The following is a 22742-nucleotide window of genomic DNA, read 5'->3' as shown; positions in this document are numbered from 1 at the left end:
CCGAGACTTTTTAAGTGAAAATTGCAGAGTTTTGATCTAGTACTTGGACCTCAACAGAAAATATTATGACTCAAGGAGAAGATGACTAAGTTACCTCATCTTTGTGTGTGTAAGGGATGGAAAATAATTCATCTGTGGTAAAATCCATAAAATGTCCACTTAGATTTCTAAACCAGAGAACAGAATCCTTTACTTTGTTTGTCTGCCAAAATATAAGTTATACAGATATACATACATACCCAACGTATATGACCATGATAGCTATGGAACAAATTACATTCACTTTGCACTTCTGATCTTCCCAACTGTACTCTGCTCACTAATCTAATTGTACTGGAACTGGGGAAGTACCATTCTTGTCAGGAGTTTTCCTAGAGTTGAAATTTTTCAGTAAAAATAAATGAAGGTTACTTACTTGTAACTGGAGTTCTTCAAGATGACTGAATATTCGCAAAAAGAAGAACAGGAGTACTTGTGGCACCTTAGAGACTAACAAATTTATTAGAGCATAAGCTTTCCACGAAAGCTTATGCTCTAATAAATTTGTTAGTCTCTAAGGTGCCACAAGTACTCCTGTTCTTCTTTTTGCGGATACAGACTAACACGGCTGCTACTCTGAAACCTGAATATTCACACTTATAGACTCTGCACTGCCTGACGGCACCCAATGGTAGAACTGTCTCCCACTCCAGGCAGTGCCTATTGGAGCACCTGTGTACCACCCCCTCCTACTCCTTCTCTGGGTGTCTCTGAATATTCCGAGGGTGAGGCTATAAAAGGGAAGGCTGCTCCCTCTACCACCTCAGTTCCTTCCGCTGCCAACCCAGAAGACCTGGATAGGGCTCTGAGAAAAAGGGGAAAGTGTGACTATGCAGAGTAAACGCAAAGAAATCTGATTACAAATAAGTAACCTTCATTTCTTTTTAGAGTGGCTCTACATATTCCTATTTACAGGTAGATTGACAAGCGGTGCTGAAAAACCCTGAAGACGAGAACAGAGTCCTAATTAAATCATCATCGAACCATAGAAATGTAGGACTGGAAAGGACCTTGAGAGATCATCTAGTCCAGACCCCTGTGGTAAGGCAGGAACAAATAAACTGGGACCACCCAACAGTTGTTTGTCCAACTTGTTCTTAAAAACCTCCAATGATGTGGATTCCACAACCTCCCTCAGTAATAACGATTGAGCCACCTCTCTGCCAAATTTGGCATCTGCTCTAGACACTAGATCCAGTGCCTAATGTTTAGTGAATGTGTATACTGACTTCCAAATAGCAGCTTTACAAATTTCTCTGATAGGAACACATTTAAAACAAGCAAGAGATGCAGCTACAGCTCTAATAGAATGAGACCGCAAAGCAGGCAGCTCAGGAATTTCCATAACTCTCAACACTGAGCAATGCATTGTTTAACCCATCGGGAAGTAGTCTGAGCAGATGCAGCATGACTCATGATTCTTAGTATAATAAACAGTCTAGATGACTTCCTAAAACTCTTAATGCCATCTGAGTAGTATGCAAGAGCTCACCTAGCACCGAAAGTATGTAAGGCAGACACTCCTTTAACAACATGAGGTTTTGGAAAGAAAACTGGTAAATTAATTGTCCAATTGATATGAAACTCAGACACTATTTTTGATAAAAACCTGGGATCAGGTGTAGGAACCACCTCATCTTTGTCAAAATTCATAAATGGCAGGTTAGCAATCAGGCCATGCAATGCACTCCCCCTTCTGGCTGATGTAATAGCAGTAACGAAGACTGCTTTAATAGATGAATAAAACAAAAGAACAATACACAAAGCATTCAAGTAACGATCAAAACATGGTAAACTGAAACAACAGCCAGATGAACTTTTAAAGACAAATTAGACAATCTTTCAGACGCTAAGTACATTAAATATTGTAAAATACAGGGTATGGAAGCGGTCACTAGAAAGTCAAATTTATCCCTCAACTAAGCAACAAATCTGGTCCATTTTAACAGGTAACACTATCTTGTAGACAGCCTTCTAGAACTAAGCAGAACATTTTGTACCAACGAAGAACATGATGGCTCAAGACTAGTCAAGTCCAATAGCCTAACCTGTCAGATGAAGCAACTGTAGATTTGAACAAAGAATCCTGTCTTGTTATTGTGACAAGATATTTCGAAACAGAGAAAGACTCATGTTTTATCTGTCTGACAGCTGATGCAGATCCATGTATCACTGCTGTTTTGGCCAAGCTGGGGCAATCAATATAATTTTTGCTGTCCTGACAAATCTTCACCACTTTCTAAATTAAAATGGAAAGGAGTGAAAGCATACAGAAGGCCTGTGATCCAGGGAGGCCTTGGTGCCAACTGGCAGCAGGAATAAGAGGTGCATAGGGGTTTACAGGAAACCCCTAGATCCGATGTTTACATAATAGCATGCCAAAGGGTGGCATGTGAGGTCTCTACCAACAGCCAGTAATGCACTGGTCATCCTAATCGCTGCAAGATATATGTACAGATATTTAAGGAGCTGTTTTCAGTATAGATACACTATGTTCTTTAGGTATGTGAATTAAGACAGGTCGCCATAGGTGATAAGTTCTGTTCAAGCAGGGATTGGTGAATGCTTCTCTCACTGGCTGGTCATTGCATACCATCTGAGAACAATCTGAGAACCAAGCCAATGGCTGATTCTATAAATAATATGCAAAGCTCTGGAGGAACGATCTGAGAACCAAGCCAATGGCTGATTCCATGATTAATGTGCAAAGCTCTTTCCCTGAAAAGCCCAGTGACTTTGGATTGTAAATTGAGCTAAATGGGATCCCCATTCAGTGTTGGAAGTATCTGACATTATAATTGATGAAGGTCGATTGAACAGAACATTCCTGAGAATGCTTGATCTGTTTGTTCACTACCTCAGCAAATTCAGAACATCCTGAGACATGGTGACAATCATATGAAGACAGTCCTGACTGGGTATATAAACTCAAAACACCCTGAACATTCTGAGAGGGTTAAAGGGGGCCACATAAGCGGTAGCTGCCATCAATCCCATGAGACCCAGGAAGAGGCTCACCTTCTGGTATTAGAAAAACAAAGTGGGTAGGGGGTAATATCTTTTATTGGACCGACTTCTCTTGGTGAGAGACACAAACGTTTGAGTTTACATAGAGCTAGCTCTTCTTCAGATCTGGGAAACATACTCGGAGTGTCACAGCTAAATACAAGGTGAAACAGATTGTTTAGCATAAGTAGTTAATACATATTTCAAGGAACTATTCAAGGTGAAGTGGGCCCATTAACCCCCCTTGATAATACCCTGATAAGGAGGAAAGACCTTGGGAAAGAAGATGTTGCACATCTTATTTGAATTAAAATTCCAAACTAGGGTAATCCTGTCTCAAATTAGTTAGCTAAAGTGATAATTGGTTATCACATTATTTGTTTTTCAAGGGTATAAAAAGAGTTATGAATCTAAGAATTGTCAGACACCACCTAATCATGTTGGAGCATGACAGGATGAGATGGCTTTCCCTAGGTCTGGCCTATTTGTAAGTATACTGATCACATGCTTATGAATACTTTGTTACTATATTGGGTGAAGTGATTGCTTATTTTTAGTCTGTTAGACATGTTTAGAGCAACTGTATAAAATACCATTTGGCCTTTGGACTTAATAAAGGAATTTATAGTTAAATTGATGTTTGGTGGTTTGCCCTATTAATAATAATGATTTCAAATATTATCAATAATTCCAGCACTTAACAGGCTGACAGGAAGCTAGAGTTGACCAAATAGCCATAGCAAGTTGCAAAAAAACATCCAAGATAGGAAGCGACAACCTATTCATGGAAGTAGCTCCAACATTATCAAATACCAGATGGGAGGTTTCCTCTACAGCTACTGAAGGTAAGTTCAACATGGCTACCATACAATCCACAAGGTCATGGAACTGCACAGCATCCTCAGAAGGGGAGGATGCTGAAACCACCCGCATGTGCTAGTCAGGCAACAAATCTGGATCGAGGTCACAAGGTGGGATCCAGGAACATACCCATGGGAAGAGCAAAAGGACAAGGAGGTTTTGCATCCAAGAAACCCCACTTTCATACAGAGGTGGAGTATGGAACAAGACGCAAGAGATTCAGAGGGTGGTCCCATTAATTTGTTAGCACCAGGTTGAGATCCCGTGGGGGAACAAGTTCTTGTATCTTTGAGTATAACCTGTCTAACCCTTTTAGAAATCTGATAGTTATGGAGTTAAATAAAAAAAAGCAATCTATTACCCACTGAACGGCGATAAACAAATAGCTGCTCAATGTATTCTAACAGAACTAACTGTCATATCTTAGTATTTTAGTTGCAATACATAGTCCAAAACATGGTTAATGGAAGCTTGCTCTGGAGAGACACATTTCTATTAAGACCAGATAAAAACATTTCCATTTAGCCAGGTAAGTGTGCCTGGTTGAAGGCTTTTTGCTATTCAGAAATACTTCCTTAGGCCTGGTCCACACTAACCCCCCACTTCGGACTAAGGTACGCAAATTCAGCTACGTTATTAACGTAGCTGAATTCGAAGTACCTTAGTCCGAACTTACCGCGGGTCCAGACGCGGCAGGCAGGCTCCCCTGTCGATGCCGCGTACTCCTCTCGCTGAGCTGGAGTACCGGCGTCGACGGCAAGCACTTCCGGGACCGATCCGGGATCGATTTATCGCGTCTAGACAAGACGCGATAAATCGATCCCGGAAGATCGATCGCATACATCCGGACCAGGAAGTAAGTATAGACGTACCCTTAACGTGTTTCGAGCAAGCACTTTCTAATGGTGTTAACCATGAAGCATCCATGCTGTTAAGCAGAGGGCTTGCAAGTGCTGGTAGAGCAGACAGCTGAAGTCCTGAGAAATCACATTTGGATCCAACAGGAGAGACTGAAAAGATCTCATCGACAATACTAGTAGGGTTGAGATCTAGTATTGCCGAGGCCACGCTGGTGCTATTAGTATAAGGCAAGCATGGTCCTGTTTGGTCTTGCATGAGACTCTGGACAGGAATGTATCAGAAAAGACATACAGCAGGGAGTTCTTCCATAGTAGCAGGAAAGCGTTTGTTAATGAACCTGGCTGTGACCCTGTGATAAGTGAAGGGGGGAGGGGGCGGAAGTTCCCTGTTATGGACACCCAGCCAGTCAATTAGCTACAAAATCCCTCTTGGCAGCTGTTCTCTACTTGCTTTACCTGTAAAAGGTTAAAAAGTCTGACAGCATGCATATTCTAATTTTTAGAATCCTTGTGGGCCCCCACTTTCTGCACTCTAAGTGCCAGAGTGGAGAATCAGCCTTGACAGAACCCTGGGGAGCAGAACTGATAGCATTTTCTGTTGGCCTTTGTGGCAAACATACCCACTTAGGGAGCCCCCACAGCTGAAAGGTGGATCACTGTGCTTAGGACCCACCAGTTCAATGTGACATGAATCCAGGAACAGAGGAAGTGGGATAGATGATTGGCAAACATATGGGAAGGAACAGATGGGCCTGTAGGAACTGTAATATTGCCATCAACAAACCTGTCAAAATGCATGCTTAGACTGAACTGCTAGTCGAGAGGAACCTACTGTCACAAAGGAAGAGGGGGCGGAGGTGGTCAATGCCTGTAATTCCTGCCCCTTTTTCTTAGAAGGTCTTGGGCCCATGGGATAAACCTCTGATAACTGTGAGCTTGCTGGGGCTGGAACTGCTTCCTCCTTGTCACAGTGTGTTGACTCCAAGCAACTTCAGAGTTGTCCTGGAATCTTTTAGGCTACATGGCCTATCGTCCATTTTTTCCACAAAGAGGGAGGCCCTTCAAAGGGCAGAACTTGAATGTTCTGCTGTACTTCAGGAGGAAGATCGGATGACTGCAGCCAAGATGCTGAGTCTGCTGTATCCAAGCTGTCCTGGCCACCAGCTTGCCCTCTTCCACCACCACATATAAATTCCTGCCTGAAGTCCTCTGGTAGCCTGTCTTTAAACTTCATGTTTTCCCACAGAGTGAAATCAACGTGACTTAGCGTACATCTACACTACAGGGGGGAGTCGATTTAAGATACGCAAATTCAGCTACGTGAATAGCGTAGCTGAATTCGACGTATCGCAGCCGACTTACCCCGCTGTGAGGACGGCGGCAAAATCGAATTCTGTGGCTTTCTGTCGACGGCACTTACTCCCACCTCCGCTGGTGGAGTAAGAGCGTCGATTCGGGGATCGATTGTCACGTCCCGACGGGACGCGATAAATCGATCCCCGAGAGGTCGATTTCTACCCGCCGATTCAGGCGGGTAGTGTAGACCTAGCCTTATAAGAGCTTGCTGGTTAGCAAGTCTAAGTTACAGCCCTATCATCTAATAAAGTTTGCAACCAAACTAGTCCAGTCTCTCTGATTCCTTCCCCTTTTGCGTCGGTGCCCCTGCCTCATTCACTCATTATCTGCTGCCACCATCAAGAGCCTGAGGGAGGGTGAATGTAGACGCATTCAAAATGCTTAGAAAGGGCACATTTTGCTGTAGGAGCTAGGGAAGAAAGGGTGTGCCACAGTGTTCTGAGTGGCTCCAGAATTGCTTCATTAATCAGGAGCACCACTTGGAGGAACCTGTCTAAGCTAATATGTCCACTAGTTTATAAGATTTCTTGCAGACCAATTCCACCCGAATGTCTTACACTAAGGTCACTCTTTTAAGCAGTTCTTTGTGAGCCTGGTAATCTTCCTGTGTCAGTGAATTGCTCACCATCTCTATAGCCTCATCTGGTGATGAGGAAGACTGTACCAGGAGCTGAAGCAATGTCTGGTCTCTCTTGTGGTGGAGGAGCTGTCTGAGCAACTTCCAGCTGCTTGGTACCTGCACTGGGTGTCAGAGAATGTTCTCTGTGGTGCCAATGATCTCAGTACACCCTCAAAGAAGTCAACTGAGGTGGGTGAGGTAAGGTCCTAGCAGGGGAGAGACACCCCACAGAGTCCAGAAAGGCCACTGACATGGTGGTGAGGCCTGTGCTTGCACAGGCCATTGTGCCTTGAGATGTGCTTACTGCTGTGAGACCCATGGACCCCAAGGCTCTCATGGAGGGGTATGCATCCCGTTTTGAATGGGACACAGACCCAAACTCTGAATCTGAAGGAGATGACTCTGAGTCCTGCGATAAGAGTGAAGCAGATCCTGTGTGGACAGGAAATAGATAAGCTGAGCCTGGGGATGGTGGTACTGAGGATTTTAATGGTGGGTTTCCTCTGGAATGTACTGGCTCTTAGGTACTAGAAGTGTAGAGGGCATCAAGTTGCATGCTCTAACAGAGCTAGTGTAGGAACTGCAGTCACCAGTACTGGCTGAAATTCTTCCTGTACTACCAGGGACACTGGTACAGAAAGATTGAGTAGTTCTCTGGCAGCTGTGTATGCCTCTGGCATCATCGGTACCTGAACTGGGTCTTGAGCTTGCTGTCTTTGCATAGGAACTTCAGGGGTCAGCCGCAATGGAAGTTGCAAAAGTTCCAAAATTGACAAAACCCCCTTTCTAGATGAGGAGCACTCTGGGGAACACTTCCCCTCAGAGTGTCCCCCAGAGTCTTTGCCTCTAGGTGGCCTTGGCAGCAATGATCTTGCTGAATGGGGTTCTGGGTCTTTAGAAGATCTCGCTCTTCTCTGACAGATCAAGATGCTGTAGACATCTCAGGTGGTGTACTCCATACTTAAAGTGCAGCACTCAGAGCATGCTCTGAATCAGATGGCTTGCTGCCTCCATAGGAAGACACTTAAGTCTCGCTGTTCTATCTTTTTTTAGAGAGGCAAAAATCCTTTACAAATGTGATACATATCACTGACCAACACTGGCCTGGCACAGGACCAGCAGGACTTAATCCCTGGAGAACTACGCATGGCTCCAATACTGGTCCCAAGATTCAAATTTAGTCCAAAAAGGACCTAAAACTAAAACCTATCACTAATTATACTCTATACCTAATTAATTACTAAAGAAAACAAACTATATACAAAGTGTGAGGGGAAAAAAATTGCAATATCAAGACTGTTGGAGCGCTTCAACAACTGTCACTGGTGGTAAGAAGGAACAGAAGGGTCAGGGGTGGTTCCATCCTCTTATACCTGCACCCAATGGTGCTTGATGGCAGAGGGCGCTCGAGCTGCCCTGAGTGATGCTTCAGAGGGAAAAGTTCTTTGATATCTGTACACGAGGCGCGCACACATACCAACAGTGGCACAGACACGTGCAATCACTCAAAGAAGAACCATCATTTTCATCTCCACAATGCTGGGGGAAGGTGGCTCCAGAGAAAATCTTGTATGAACGGATCTGACAGAGTATACAGTCAGGACTAGCACTATGACATTTCCAAGTCATCCTACATCCCATCCCTCAGAGCCATCAGATGACATTGATTCCTGATGCTTTGGCCAGATGTTTCTGACATGCACCCAGGTGGGGATGAGTTATCTGAATGACCATGATCTCAGGAGGCCCCATCTTTCTGAGGAGCTACAGGATCTGAAGAAACCTGTCACACTGGGGTCTGACTGGAGCAAATAGATGTGTTATCATCTGGTTTCACACATGGCATCCAATGAAATTTTGGGGCTTGGATTCAGTATTGACAAATACTGTAAACAAAGCCTTAAAGCTGTTCTCTCAGCCCATTTCTGCCTTAGCAGAGTTAACTGGAGCTAAGCTTTCTCCTCATCTTGCGTATTTGGTGAAATCTGAATGAGACCAGAGAGCAAATACACTGAATAAAACACTCGTCATTTTTGTCTGTGTGATACGTACCTATAGGCACTGTTGTGTCAGTGCTTAAACTGGAGCCAGTTAAGAAATCCCCATTAAGTGCAGATCTCTCATACACCCAGGCTGGAAATACTGGAATAGGCTGGCCAGAATTCTTCTTGTTTTGCTTGTCTCGGAGTATCTTTCGTATAAGCTCAAGAGGCTGTCAGAAAGGAGAGAGGGGCTTCTTTAAAAACACCGACCTGGAAAAGCATAATTTCAAACTACGTATCTATTACTAGTCAATCTGAGGACAACAGTGGAGAGAACAGGATGCAGGACCTGGCTATTGGGTACAACACTGCAGGGCTTTTTTCTTTGTATGTTATTGAAATAAATAAAGCTTCTAAGTAAAGACAAAACAGCCTGGCTTTTCCATTCCCAACTCTAGTGCTCAGTCACTATAATAAGACAGAAAGGCAGGTTAACTTTTGTGCCTACAAGGGAGTGGCCAGTACCATGGAAGACATCATTTTTGCATTTTGCCATTCTCAGGTAGAGTTTACCATTGTCCACAGAATAAATGGTGATTTTAGAGTTTTATTTCTCAACTGTGACAATTCACTATGGGTTGAAATCTGGGTCACAACCTAGAATTAATACCATCTTCCAAATTATGCAGAGAATAACATGTTGGCTAACAAATCACAGAACAGCTCTAGGAATAGTGAGCATCTGAGGAAATGCATGGCACTTTCCCACCCCAATGCACCATTCTCCCCTGGAATCCCTGGCACACATTGACCCAGTGCTCCCCAGAATATGCAGATGCTTATAAAAATATCCCAAGTCCTCCCTGATGTAGGAACTGGCTTTGCTGGACTCTGTGCTTGTCGTCTAATCAACCCCAAATATCATCTGAGGTGGGATGAATTCTCTATGTTCTGGTCTTTTCCACTTCTTTCTCCTCCAACAATACCATTACCCCCACCTTGGCCAGTTCCATCTCCAAACACTTCTGGCATTAGTAGGGCATTATCAGGGCTAGCCTTAAGCACAAGCAAAGCAACCAGATGCTTGGGGCCCTCTATTGCATGCAATCTCCCTTTCTAAAATTAGGACCAGATGAGGAGGCAGCTCATGGTCTGATCCCCTTCTCCTTTCAACAGTTTGGGCTTCTGAGCCCAACAGTCACAAGGCTAATCCTGAGGACTAGACACTGGCAGGAGTTCTAATGAGAGAACCAAGGACTTAAGTCAGATGAACAGGCACTGCCACTAGTTACTCCAATAGGACAGCACATTACACTGTCCCAGTGATAAATGTCATGAAGACACCGGAAGAGGAGTGTGCATTCAAGGTGCAACCCCATAGCCAGAAAAGAACCCTATATTCTTGGTGGTGAATGGGGGTTTAGGACAGCTCTTATACTGGATTTCTGTACTTCTAGACTATATTACTATCACTGTGTCATGCTCTAGGTGCAATCCACACCAGTGAGAGGTTGTCATCACTTGCCCTGTAACCCTGAGTGCCTTAAAATGCTCTGCTGCTGTAGCTGGATGCTCCCAGCCAGCATACAAGCATGATCTGAGTGTGTAATAAGCTGCCCCAGATCAGTTCTGACTCCAGCAGTCTGCTTGTTACAACACAATCACATTCTAGACTCCACCTGCTCAGGGTCATCTTGCCAAGTGTAACCAAATACCGCTCAGTCACGAATTTTCCCAAAACTGTGTACTTTGCAATGTCCAACGCCTTTCCTGAACCATTCAGAGGAATACGATTTGTTTGCTCCTCTAAAGAGACAAAGTGCACAGCTTGTAACTATAACTGGTGTTAACTATCACTTCAATTCCAACACAGCATTAGGTTGGTTTAGATTAAAGGCAAAACAAGTTTATTATCAAAAGGAAATAGGATTTTAAGTGAGTTCAAGTATAAAGGACAGAGTTAGAAATAGTTACAAGCAAATAAAAGTGAAAAATGCTTTCTAGAGACCAAGACTTAACAAAACTACAGTCCTGGTTCAAAGTAAGATTCTTACCACAGTACCTTCCAGCAACATGGCTGACCACCCACTTGGTCAGGCTCTGTCACCAAGTCCAAAGTGCTCCGTTCTTTGTCTTCTTAGATGAAAGATGACCTTTTATAGTACAGTGAACCTTTGAAATGGATTCTCCTGACAGTTACCCCCAAATAAAGTTCATTCACGCTGTGAGGAAGGAGATATGGAGTCTTGTGGGGAACGAAGTTCCATGCTGGCTTCTTTCCCAGCTGGTTTGTTAAAATATAAATTGATCTGTTCCTGCAATCTCCCCGCTGACATGATGCTAAGTGGTTATCTCCTCCCCTTGTTAGCTTGATGGTTCTGTTTACCTTCTATGTAAATGCATTCCCACTGTCTCTTAATGTAGTTTGGAAGTACCTTTGTCTAGGTTGGGGTAACTTCAACCATGCCTTGCAAACACACTTCAAGATCATAATTCCCAATACGTTTGCAATTTTGAATGTATCCTCTGTATATACACGGCAGAATAATATTAATGATCAGTATGTTATTAGCTTTCTATTGATAACTTACATGACACCTTTTATATACAGGTTATGATATTAGTGAATGAAGGAACTCTGAACTGGTCAGGCCAGATGAAACTCTCGACCAGATACCTGTCAGTTCCTTGCCTTCCTGCACTGGGATTCTATTACAGTCATACACAAATCCACAGAATCTGTGCTATGCCCCAGCTTTTAAACAATCTTTTGGAGGAATCTTTTCAGTGTGCTAGACCACCAAAGGGAACCTCTTGACTCCAGAATTTCAGCTTCATACTGTGAGCTCTGCTCAATGTGTCCAACTGAAATAGACTGCTGGTTAGAGACTTGTACATTCTTCAAGGAATGATGCAGCCCAGCAAGTATTCGCAGTGACACCAAAGAGCATTTTCACAACAGAGCAGGATTTATAAGTCAATTGGAATACAGCATTGGAAGTCCTTGAGTTAGCATAGAGAAACAAATGTTAAAACATAGTCCATGTTGGTCTAGCTAGAGCAATCCACCACCCAAGCTGTAGTGGACTCCTTCTTAGGCTATCTCTCTGACTTCTTTTTCAGTCCCAGATGAGAGCAGCCGGCTTTTTCCAGAAGCCCACTCTTTATGCCCTCCCAGTCCTCTGCCTCCAGGCAGGGCCATGCTGAGTTTGCAACTCCATCTACCTAGTATTGAGTGTCAATTGTTCAGTTGTTGGGGCTTTCATTGTCCCTTTGGACCCTATGTTGATCTTCATCAGTTTTGACCAGTTCCTTAATTATCCTTATTTACTGCAGACCAGATAGCAAGGTGATACCCACACCATGTCCTGAGTCTCTTCCCCTACCCAAGAGAAGACTTACCCATTTTCCTTCCACTGGAAAGCAATGCAAAGTACAGAGGGATAGTGAGGCACACATAGGATTTATAAAAATATTACAGAAAATTCGCACTTTGCCACAATTACACCACAAGATAATAAAAGATAATGATTAAAGCCCTACACTCTCAAGGCAGTCTTGTATCTCCAGACTGTGGAAGAGACAGTACCTGCTGTACACTGGAGCTGGTTGTTACACTGCCAAGTTGCTTGCGTAACTCCTCAAGTTCCTGCATGGATATCTTGGAAGTTGTTGAGGGAATGGTAAAACTGATGCTGCCACTTGTTGTGGCATTCACTGCAAGTTCTGCCCTTTCCTTAGCATTCTGCTGTAAATACTGGAGTGTCTACAAATACACAACAACAAAAAACTTATTCACAAACGCAGCAGAACAAGGATTTAGACAAGATGCTCTAGAAATATCAAAAAATGATAAATAAAAGAGAGACCTTCACTGAAATGGACACAGTTATTGCACATCTCACCCCTCTTTCAACAACTCCTTGATTCAAGTATTTTATAAGTTGTCTTTGTGCAAGATAAGGGATGTAAAATGTTAACCGGTAAGCATTAGTCTTACCTTTTAACCCGCCTTAACCGTTAACCCCCGCCTGCCCCAGCCGGTTAACTGTTTAAACAAAATATATTTTAATCGTTTAAACGGTTAACTTTTAAAACAGTATTCATATCCCTATGCAAGATCCTCTTTTTAATGTTGCCATGGCAAGCAAAAACATACATCTGTGTGACATTAAGGTCACTAAGTTAAACATTCCAAAACAGTTTCCTGTCTGTTAAATGTATGCCATAAAACAACAAGCAGTAATATATTAAGATATATGTTTTAAAAGAAACTGGACTATAATGAACAGTATATACAATGTGATTGAGTTAAATTTAGTGAGAATTTTTTTCATTTCTTGACTTCTGGGCATTAAATGTGCAGTGTGAATGCTACATTAACATACATTTTTCTACTCCTCCCCTCTTTTTTAATGAGGAAATCACAAAGGAAAAAGGGAGAAAAAAGCTCCAAAGGGGTGCACTTTACAAGCTCTGTAGATGTGACACTTACAAGGACACACCAATTTAAAAAATCACAATTTTGTTTGCATTTTTACACCTTCTATTGTTTCAGATAACCTCCCAGACAATTGTAACAGAAAACAGAGGGGAAAAAGTCTCTTTCTGTATGTTTACTTAATGCATTTGACAGCCCTTCCTGTATTCATCTTTACTCTTTCCCTGATGTAGCCAGTTAGAAACAATAGATGAAACTGTGGATTTCTCACAAAGGAATAGAGAGATTAATTTTTTTAAAACAAGAACAAAGAAAACAGAAGATAAGATTCTGAAACTAAGAAATTGTCAGGAGTATTAGTGGCAGGGAGAGTAGCTGTAACTCCTTTTAATTCATTTTAAAAAAAATGAGATGATTTCAGCTACCCTGTGTTCCTTTACTTGTTCACATTGCAAATACCAAGAGTGCAGGGCTTGTAATGTGCAGTGAGACATGCTTGAAGAGTGGGTTTGAAAAAAAACAAATACAATTTATAGCATAAAACATTAAACACTGATGTCTCTGTGTTGAAAGTTTTTTTATGTTTTAGTTTTTCTTCATAAAAAACAAACGTGTTAGGGCATGAGGTTATCTCCCCAGGAAACTAACTGCTGAAGTCCTGTAGGTCAGAATTCTCAAAAGTGACCTCTGATTTTGGGTACTCAACTTTGAAGCACTAAGATGAATCAATGGGACCTGCAGATGCTTAAAGCTTCTGTAAATCAGGGCCAACATGTGTCAAGCTGGCCATCTAAAAATGGAGACATCTAATGTAAGAAGCCACTTTTGAAAATTTTCAGACATTAAGTTTACTTTGTTGAAGGTTTCCAGATAAGTTTTAAGAAGAAAGATTTTGAATGCAGAAATTCTATCTGCAGATCAAGTTTTGTACACTGAGTACTTTCTCCACAGATATTAGCTCAGACTCTAACTAAGGCCCCAAATCCTGCAATATAATCTGTGTGCTTACATCCACATGGAACGGAAATGAAATCAACGGGGCTCTGCGTGGGCATAGGAGTTAGCCTGTGCAGAACAGATTGCAGGATACGGGCCTTAGCAGTGTAGTGATGAGCATAAGAGAAGACCTATTCTGGTGAAATGTCCAATTTTTAAATGCTTAGAACTGTTATTTTTCCAATTTTATACATATTATGCACAAAGACATCTTAACATCTTTTCAGAGCTGTAAAATGTATGGTTTTTACCCCTAATATAATTCAAAATAGCTTGAATGGATTTTTCTCAAAGTCAAAATTTAAATTCACGTCTAGGCCTAAAAGAAAACTTGCTGGGAAATTCATGAGTAATCAAAACCAGGGAGTTAAAATGAATGCCCTCACATACCCTATTGTAATCTTAATTAGTTGGTTCAGATATGTTTGTCTAAACAGCTTAATTGTTGTTACTTCCAAATATTATGCATCAGACTGACAGAAATGCAGAAACAAATATGCTACCTCTTTGTCTTCTGTGAGCTTTGACAGCAAATACACCAAAGGATCTAAATTTCTTGTATTTTTAGATTTCAGCTCATCATACTTCTTTAAAAAATCTTCTGGAGTTCGAGAAAATTCTGCTATTTTAACCTGTAAAACATCATATAATACAAGTTAAGTATTTAAACATAAATGTTAGCATTTTAGGAGAAAGTTTCAAATGCACTATTTAGAACAGGGGTAGGCATCCTATGGCATGCGTGCCGAAGGCGGCACGTGAGCTGATTTTCAGTGGCACTCACACTGCCTGGGTCCTGGCCACCGGTCTGGGGGGCTCTGCATTTTAATTTAATTTTAAATGAATCTTCTTAAACATTTTAAAAACTTTATTTACTTTACATACAACAATAGTTTAGTTATATATTATAGACTTATAGAAAGAGACCTTCTAAAAATGTTAAAATGTATTACTGGCATGCGAAACCTTACATTAGAGTGAATAAATGAAAACTCGGCACACCATTTCTGAAAGGTTGCCGACCCCTGATTTAGAAGAACAAAAAAAAATGTCAAATCTTGGCTATGTTGTTTGTAAAATGGGGCTACCTTTGCATACCCAACTTTACAAAGAGCCACTGAGGTGCTGTGCAAAAACCAGTATGTAATCATATAACTAAAGACTGTATCAAAATGCATATGCACAAATAGCAAGGAGTAAACTTACATGTGTATGACAGAATATACCCCTGTGTCCAAACTATACACTACTGTAATAATGTTTGTATAAGGTATGCCTTGTGAGGTATCATTTAAAAGTTCATAATTTACGATCAATAATGTCATGGCAAAATGCACATAGCAACATTATATGTAAATTTATAAACATAAGCTGAAATCATGACTGAAGTATTTTTCCCAGATAAGTCTGGGGAGTGGCTAAACCACTTTCTCGGAGACAAAGGGCAAGCTAATGCTTCAGCCAGGTGTCAACAAGGCTGATGGACCATTACCTCCTGAGTAGCCATTCTTTGGCAAGGAAGAGAGCAGGGACAAAAATCTACATCTTAGCAAAGACACAGCATGGAGTTTCCTTTCTTCACTAGACTGACTGTCATCTTGCTCCCAGCTGGAAATGCTCCTCAAAGCGGAGACAGAACTACATAAAAAAGGGGTATACACCAAAGACATCCTCCTCTCTCTCTCTCTGGCATTGCACCTAAGATGACAAAGGAAAACGGCCATTGAACTCGGCGGGGGAGGAGGGTCCTGATTTAAGAGTTTGATCAGTAATCTGCTGGAGCATGAGGTAAGAAACTTTGCTTGAATCTCAGGTCAGGTCTACACTGTGGACCTTACAGTGGCACAGCTGCGCCGCTATAAGGTCTCCCGTTTAATCGCTCTATGCTGGCAGGAGAGAACTCTCCCACCAGGATAATTAAACCACCCCCAACAAGTGGCGGTAGCTATGTTGGTGGGACAGCAACTCCCACCGACATAGCGCTGTCCTCATTGGGGCTTTTGTCGGTGAAACTTATGTTGGTCAGGAGTGTGTTTTTTTCAGATCCCTGACCAACAAAAGTGCTAGTGTAGACAAAGCCTAATATAGTTTCTTAAATTAGACACTATTAAGTGTTTTATCTTTATTTTTCTTGTAATCATTTGTAACTTTTATGCCTGTACTTGTACTCACTTAAAATCTCTGTCTTTGTAGTTAATAAACTAGTTTTACTGTTTTATTTAATCCAGTATGTTTAAATTGGAGTGTCTGGGTACTCTATTTAAAATAATAAGATGGCATATTATTGACTTAAAGAAATCACAGACTTAATGTATTTGTACTGTATAGGAGAGGACCAGGCAGTACAGGACATGCATTTCTGGGGGATGATCCCGGATGGAGGGTGTGTTGGAGTCACCCTGCAGTATAACCAAGACTGGTGAGAACCAGGATGTAGCTGACTGGCTGCAGTTACACACAGACACTCAGGGTGTCCTGTATGCTGGAAGGCTGTTTGTGAGCAGCCCAGGTGGGAGCTACTAAAGCAAGGCACCCAACATTGCAGGGCAGGGGTGACACAGCTCCCCACTAGTCCGGAAAGTGCCCTTGTATGTCACAATGTGCTACCTTAATTCTATCATTTCCTAATTTCTAAGTGATTCTCCTTTACACTCTTTACTCCTGGGGGAATTCTACACCACTGCACACATGCAGAATGAATGTTCCCCGCCGATTTTTGTTCTCTGCAGAAAATACATTCTGCTGGAAAGATTCTGAAGTTACCCCTTTCACCCACCAATTGGTGCTGTGACACCAGAACAGAGGGCAGCTGGCTCACCTATCATAGCAGCCAGCAGCTGATAGGGAGGAGGGGAAGCTGTATTCCTCACAGTGCCCTGCCCGTGGGGCCAGATGAGGAGGCACGGGATATGGGGGCGGACAGAGTGGGGCATACAGGGCTTCTGGGGGTCACACAGACTGGGGTTCAGAAGGGCTAGTGAGGGGAGGACAGACTGGGGTGGGGGCTGAATGGGAGCGGGGATGCAGGGCCACATGGAGATCAGGGACGGCGGGGCTGAGTGGGGTTGAAGGGACACATGGGGATGGGGCCAGATGTGCCTGACTGAATGGGAGAGGATAGGTGTCAGCCAGGGCTCTATGGGGGAGGCTCCCCAGCTCCCTAACAATCTCTCTCTCCTCTCCAAAAAAACTGTTAAATACTTCTCCCACCCACACCCAACAACCCTCCAAGTTTACTTCCAGGTTCCTTCCCAGCAATTACTTCCCTTTCCCTCAGCTCCATCATTATCCCTGACTCCCCTAAGTCTTGCAACTATTTCTGAGGGATGTGGGAAATACGTTTCTGTATTGTAGTTTAAATGAATTATACCTCTGCCCTGATATAACGCGACCCAATATAACACGGTAAAGCAGCGCTCCGGGGGAGAGGAGGGGGCCAGGACTGCGCACTCTGGTGGATCAAAGCAAGTTCAATATAAAGTGGTTTCACCTACAACGCGGTAAGATTTTTTGGCTCCCGACAGCATTATATAGGGGTAGAGGTGTATTACTCAAAGTTCTGTATTACTATACCTAGTTAGGACTCTATTTGTCAAAAAACATTTCCTGAATCTTTTCTGTTGTCTGTATTGTTACAGACATACCTGCTAACAAAGGTATTTTGAAATAAAATTACCAAAATAATTGAAACTGGCATGATATTATGTTATTTTGACAAAAAATATGCAGAATTTTAAATTATTACGCACAGAATTTTTATTTTTTTGGCACAGAATTCTCCCACGAGTAACTCTTCATACAGTTATTTAACTATATGGAATTGCATGGAATTTCCAGGATTTAAAAATAAAGAGAGAAAATAAAGATATACAGTCATCTGCAACTATCTGCTAGACAGAAATAGAATACTGGGTTCTCTTACTGACTCTGGGCAAGAAGTATGATCCAGTTGCTAAAGCAACAGACTTCCAAGTTAGGGTTCTACTTGATCATTTAATATTGTTTATATTTACACAATTCTCATTCATGTAGGTCTCAAAGTTCTTTGCAAAGGCAGGTATACAGGAATATCCCCATTGTACAGACACCATGGCCAAGATCTGGCATATTCTTTCTGAAAGACAGTGTGGCTAAATGAATGAGTTACAGATCTAGGTTTTGTTCCGGGTTCCTTCAGAGAGTGCCTGTACACACTCTAAACTCCAGATTCCCTCCCCATTTTACAGACAGGATAGGATACCCATACTCTAGGCCAGGGGTCGGCAACCTTTCAGAAGTGGAGTGCCGAGTCTTCATTTATTCACTCTAAATCAAGGTTTTGCGTGCCAGTAATACATTTTAACGTTTTTAGAAGGTCTCTTTCTAGAAGTCTATAATATATAACTAAACTATTGTTGTATGTACAGTAAATAAGGTTTTTAAAATGCTTAAGAAGCTTCATTTAAAATTAAATTAAAATGTAGAGCCCCTCGGACCGGTGGCCAGGACCCGGGCAGTGTGAGTGCCACTGAAAATCAGCTCAAGTGCCGCCTTTGGCACGCATGCCATAGGTTGCCTACCCCTGCTCTAGGCAGTAGGAAAGCATGATGTCATGCTCAACAACAGGGATGGGAATTGCACAGAACTATTAATGATCATAAGTAGAAGAAGTGAGGCAAGAACTCATGGACTCCCAGCATATCAGCATGGCCTTTATTCTTTATTCCTAGATGCATACGTTACATGTCCTTATTAAATAGCGTATCATTTGCTTATGCCCATCTTACGAAGCAATCCAGATTGCTCTGCATCAGTGACCTGTCCTCTTCATTATTTACCACTCCCCCAATTTGTGTGTCATCTGCACACTTTATCAGTGATGATATTATATTTTCTTCCAGATCCTTGATAAAAATGTTAAATAGCATAGGGCCAATAATGATCCCTGTGAGCCCGCACAAGACACACTCCTGTTCAATGACAATTCCCTGTTTATGGTTATATTTTGAGACCTGACAGCTAATCACACTCCAATTAAAAAAAAAAAAAAAAAAGGCATTTCAACCATCACTGCAGCCTAGTAGTGAGTAAATCCAAACTAGCTCACCTTAGCACTGTGTGCAGACACAGTTGTGGTAACATAAGGCGTTCGGTTCTTTTGCAGGAGATCTATGTACACTTCAGCTCCTTCCCCTCCATGAACACGCAGCAGGCTTAACAGCTCATTGACATCATGGTGAATGCGGAATTCACTCATGCTTCCACCTAGGGTTACAGATTTCACAGCACACTGAATGCAAAGCACAACAGATGATCCTTACCACTAAAACTCAAAGCTAATCAACAAGGGTAAAAATATTCAAAATTGCCTTAGTGGCCTAGGAGCTCAAGTCTCATTTTCAAAAATGAGACAAGCTTAAATTTCACTGAAAGTCAACATAATTTAGACTCTTCAGTACCTAAATCATTTTTGAAATTGGGACTTATGGCTTGTTTACACATGGTTATGACTACACTACAGAATTTAGCACTGCTAGGGCATAGGCTCGTAGCTATGTTGGTGGGAGAAGCTCTCCCGCTGACCTAGCACTGTCCATATCGGCGTTTAAGTTGGTTTAATTTACGTCGCTCAATGGGGCGGCTTATTCATACTCCTGAGCGACATAACTTATACCAACTTGAGCTGCATTGTGTACATAGCCATGGAGTTATGCAGGAATAACGGTTCCTGCATAACTCCATGTGTGGACACTTTTATTCTGGAATAAGAGTGCTTTATTCCTCTTTAGTTCAATCCACTTTTAAAGTATATTAAACTAACCAGGAACAAGGCACACACATTCTTGAATAAGTGTGTCCACACATAGCTGTCCCTGAATAGTTCCATGTATAAAATAGTTCCATGTATAAACAAGCCGCTAGATTCCTAAGCCCCTTAGGCAATTTTGAAAATTTTACCCCACAGCTTTGCAATATGCAGAGTACAGGCTCTCTTCAGCAGAGGTTAAATTTAAAGGTGTTGCTGCAGGCTTCTGAAGGCTGGATTGCTCTCATACTTGCACCAAAATAAAAAAATTCTTTGTAATTCATACTTGCACCAAAAATCACAAAAGATGTGACTTAAAACTGAGTTAGGCCTTGTCTACCTGGGAGAAATTGACCAGGATAGCTATTTCAAAAAAAATTATTCCAGCATAATTTAGCTATACTGGAATAACTTCTGAAATAGTTACAGTAGCCAACTTCCACATGTAGATTAGCTGTTAGTGATTACAGTGGAAAAGCTAGAGAAAAAAGTATTTCCTTTCCTTTGCCTCTCAGCCTCTGCCTACTTTGTCTCTTCATCTGATGACCAGATCTTAAGCTCCCCATTAGTTACACTGACTCAACCATAAAGTATGCTTGGGGAGACGTCTCCCACTGAAGGGGGAGGAAGCCCTCTAGAGGTTAAATGGCAGGAAGGCAGCTAACCATCAGTTTACACTAACAAGTCTGCACATCAAATAGGAAACATCTTGACCAAAGGCACAAAACTGAAAAGCCCCATTAGCAGGAGAAAAGCAGGAAAATGGTTTTTAAATAATGGTCAAATACTGAATAGCTGAATACTGGCAACAAGATACAAAGGTGATGGGCATAGTATAGAGACACAGACTAGATTACAAAGAGCAAAATGCTCTAAAATCTGCAGGGCCTTTCCCTAAACCAATATTCTGCTCTACATATATGCCTGGATCGCACAATGAGGTCTTGTCTAGACTAGGATTTGGAAGTTTTTAGCTAACACATGTTAATAACCCAAACACTTTCCAAATCCGAGTCTAGAAAAAGCCCTGGGAGAGAAGAGTAGCACAGCAGATCTTTTCATCTTTAGAGATTAAAGGATAAAAATGTGTCCAGTTTCTACTTATTACAGTTCCACACATTTTCTTGCAACATCAAATAGAGTAACAACTAATGGGAAAAAGATAACTGAATCCTCACGCAGTTATTCTGAATTTAGCATTGTTTTTCAATATACTTCGCTAACCTTACTGGGTTAATCAAATCCACACTTAAGAAAGTAAAAGACCAACATAGATCTGGGGGGAAATAAGACTGAGTGGAATCTGGTGGCTTTATTTCACAACAGGGTTTGAAATGTAAAGGAAACAGAAATATATTTGGAGTTTTAGCAAGGAGGAAACAGCAACTGATTTTGACTTATTGTCAGTAGATATCCTTACATACCAACATAAATTAGATATAGTACAGGGCCAAGCAAAGAGAAGATGAAAGGAGCAGGCAGAGAGTCTGCATAAAAACAAAAGATGCTACTTCAGCTAATAATTTTAAAAGATCCAAATCAAATACAGACAGAGAACGAACTCTAAGAATAATGGGATGAAGGGTCCTGTCACATTAATTCAGATTAAGGTCAGTGATGTAATAATGTACACTGTCTTGGTAGGAAAGATATTCCCACAGGACTAGAGCTAATTTTAATCCCTGCAGACAGTAGTGGGGCATCTCCATAAACAAGAGCAGTAACACAACAAAAATGCTATAGCTAGGGGCTAGAAATCACGTGGTATGCAAACTAAGCAGGGAGCTTCTCTCTATTAGGTGAGCCCAGTGCCTGAACCTCTATAGCAAACTGCAAAAACCTCTCTTCCAGAAAGCCTTTGTACACCTCTGCACCGACACTACTGACGCACATTCATTGGCCTGTCCCACAACAAGTAACCTACGGTAATAAATACACCAGAGACCAAGAACCCAAGTGCCAGAGAACCCCGAGTCCCGGCGTTGCTATTGGTTTCGGCGAGAGGGCAGATCCCCTTGTGGGTCAGTACCACCCCGCAGAGCCAGCTCCCCCTGCCCGTCGCGTTGCCACCACGGGAACCGCTGTCCCAGGCCCGGGGTTGCTGTGGGGGCCCCACGCGAGGCCCAGGTTCCCGCTCACTCCCTGGCGCCGGCGATAATCGCTCTCCAGCCAGCCCCGCACAAGCCTTGCGCTGAGGGGGGTAACAGGGCCGAGCGGCAGCCCCCAACCCCGCTATCCTCGTGTGTCCCTCCGCCCCGGCGCCCGCCCGGCTGGGAAGCGGGTACCTTGTGCCAGGGCAGAGCAGCTCTCGCCGCCGCGCGTTGGGGGGAGGGGAAGCGGCGCGCGCGGAGCGGACCCCACGTCGCTGGGCGGGAAGGTGGCGCTCCGGGGCGCGCGCCCAGTGCGAGAGAATAGGAGAGAACCGGGGGCTATTCAGGAATTCACACCGCAGCCGTTAGCTGGAGCAGGCAGCGCGCGGGGAAGAGGTGCGCAGACTCCGATTGGCTGACGCAGAAGCGGCAGCATCCCTAGAGCCAATCAGAGAACAGGGTGGGAACCTGTCATTTCAGGGCACGCCCGCCCGTGTTTCCCCGCGCTGCCCAGCTCGCTGGGGAACCCCGGGAGCGGGGTGGTGCTGATGTCTCCTCACTAACCGCAGCCCCGGATCGCTCCCAGACCTCACGGTACCCGACCCACTCCGATGTGACCTGGAAGTACCCGCCGACCCGGAAGTGATCTTCCCGTTCCCCTGGCCCCCAAAAGATGGCGGTTCGCTGAGCGTGCCCTGTTCGCAGGG

General features: G+C 42.9%; 1 protein-coding gene across 2 annotated transcripts in view; it reads right to left on the bottom strand.

Annotated features, from left to right (window-relative positions):
* The window catches only part of TUBGCP2 (tubulin gamma complex component 2), an 88152-nt gene extending 65421 nt beyond the window's left edge, over nucleotides 1-22731 (bottom strand). Inside the window, exons 1-5 of one of the 2 annotated variants that reach the window (XM_005310794.5) lie at nucleotides 22600-22731; nucleotides 19247-19404; nucleotides 14664-14792; nucleotides 12313-12489; nucleotides 8794-8953 (exon numbers count right to left, since the gene is read on the bottom strand). In XM_005310794.5, the coding sequence (XP_005310851.2) occupies nucleotides 8794-8953; nucleotides 12313-12489; nucleotides 14664-14792; nucleotides 19247-19396 (616 nt within the window). In that variant the 5' untranslated portion in view covers nucleotides 19397-19404; nucleotides 22600-22731. Of the gene's footprint in view, nucleotides 1-8793; nucleotides 8954-12312; nucleotides 12490-14663; nucleotides 14793-19246; nucleotides 19405-22230; nucleotides 22363-22599 lie in introns of those variants that run through there. The other variant, XM_005310793.5, reaches the window with a different exon arrangement.
* Between the last annotated feature and the right edge of the window lie 11 nt (nucleotides 22732-22742).

Source organism: Chrysemys picta, chromosome 7, assembly GCF_011386835.1.
Source record: "Chrysemys picta bellii isolate R12L10 chromosome 7, ASM1138683v2, whole genome shotgun sequence".
Lineage (NCBI taxonomy): Eukaryota > Metazoa > Chordata > Testudines > Emydidae > Chrysemys > Chrysemys picta.
The sequence above is the reverse complement of the archived record's forward strand: the minus strand, read 5'-3'. Positions and strand labels throughout refer to the sequence as shown.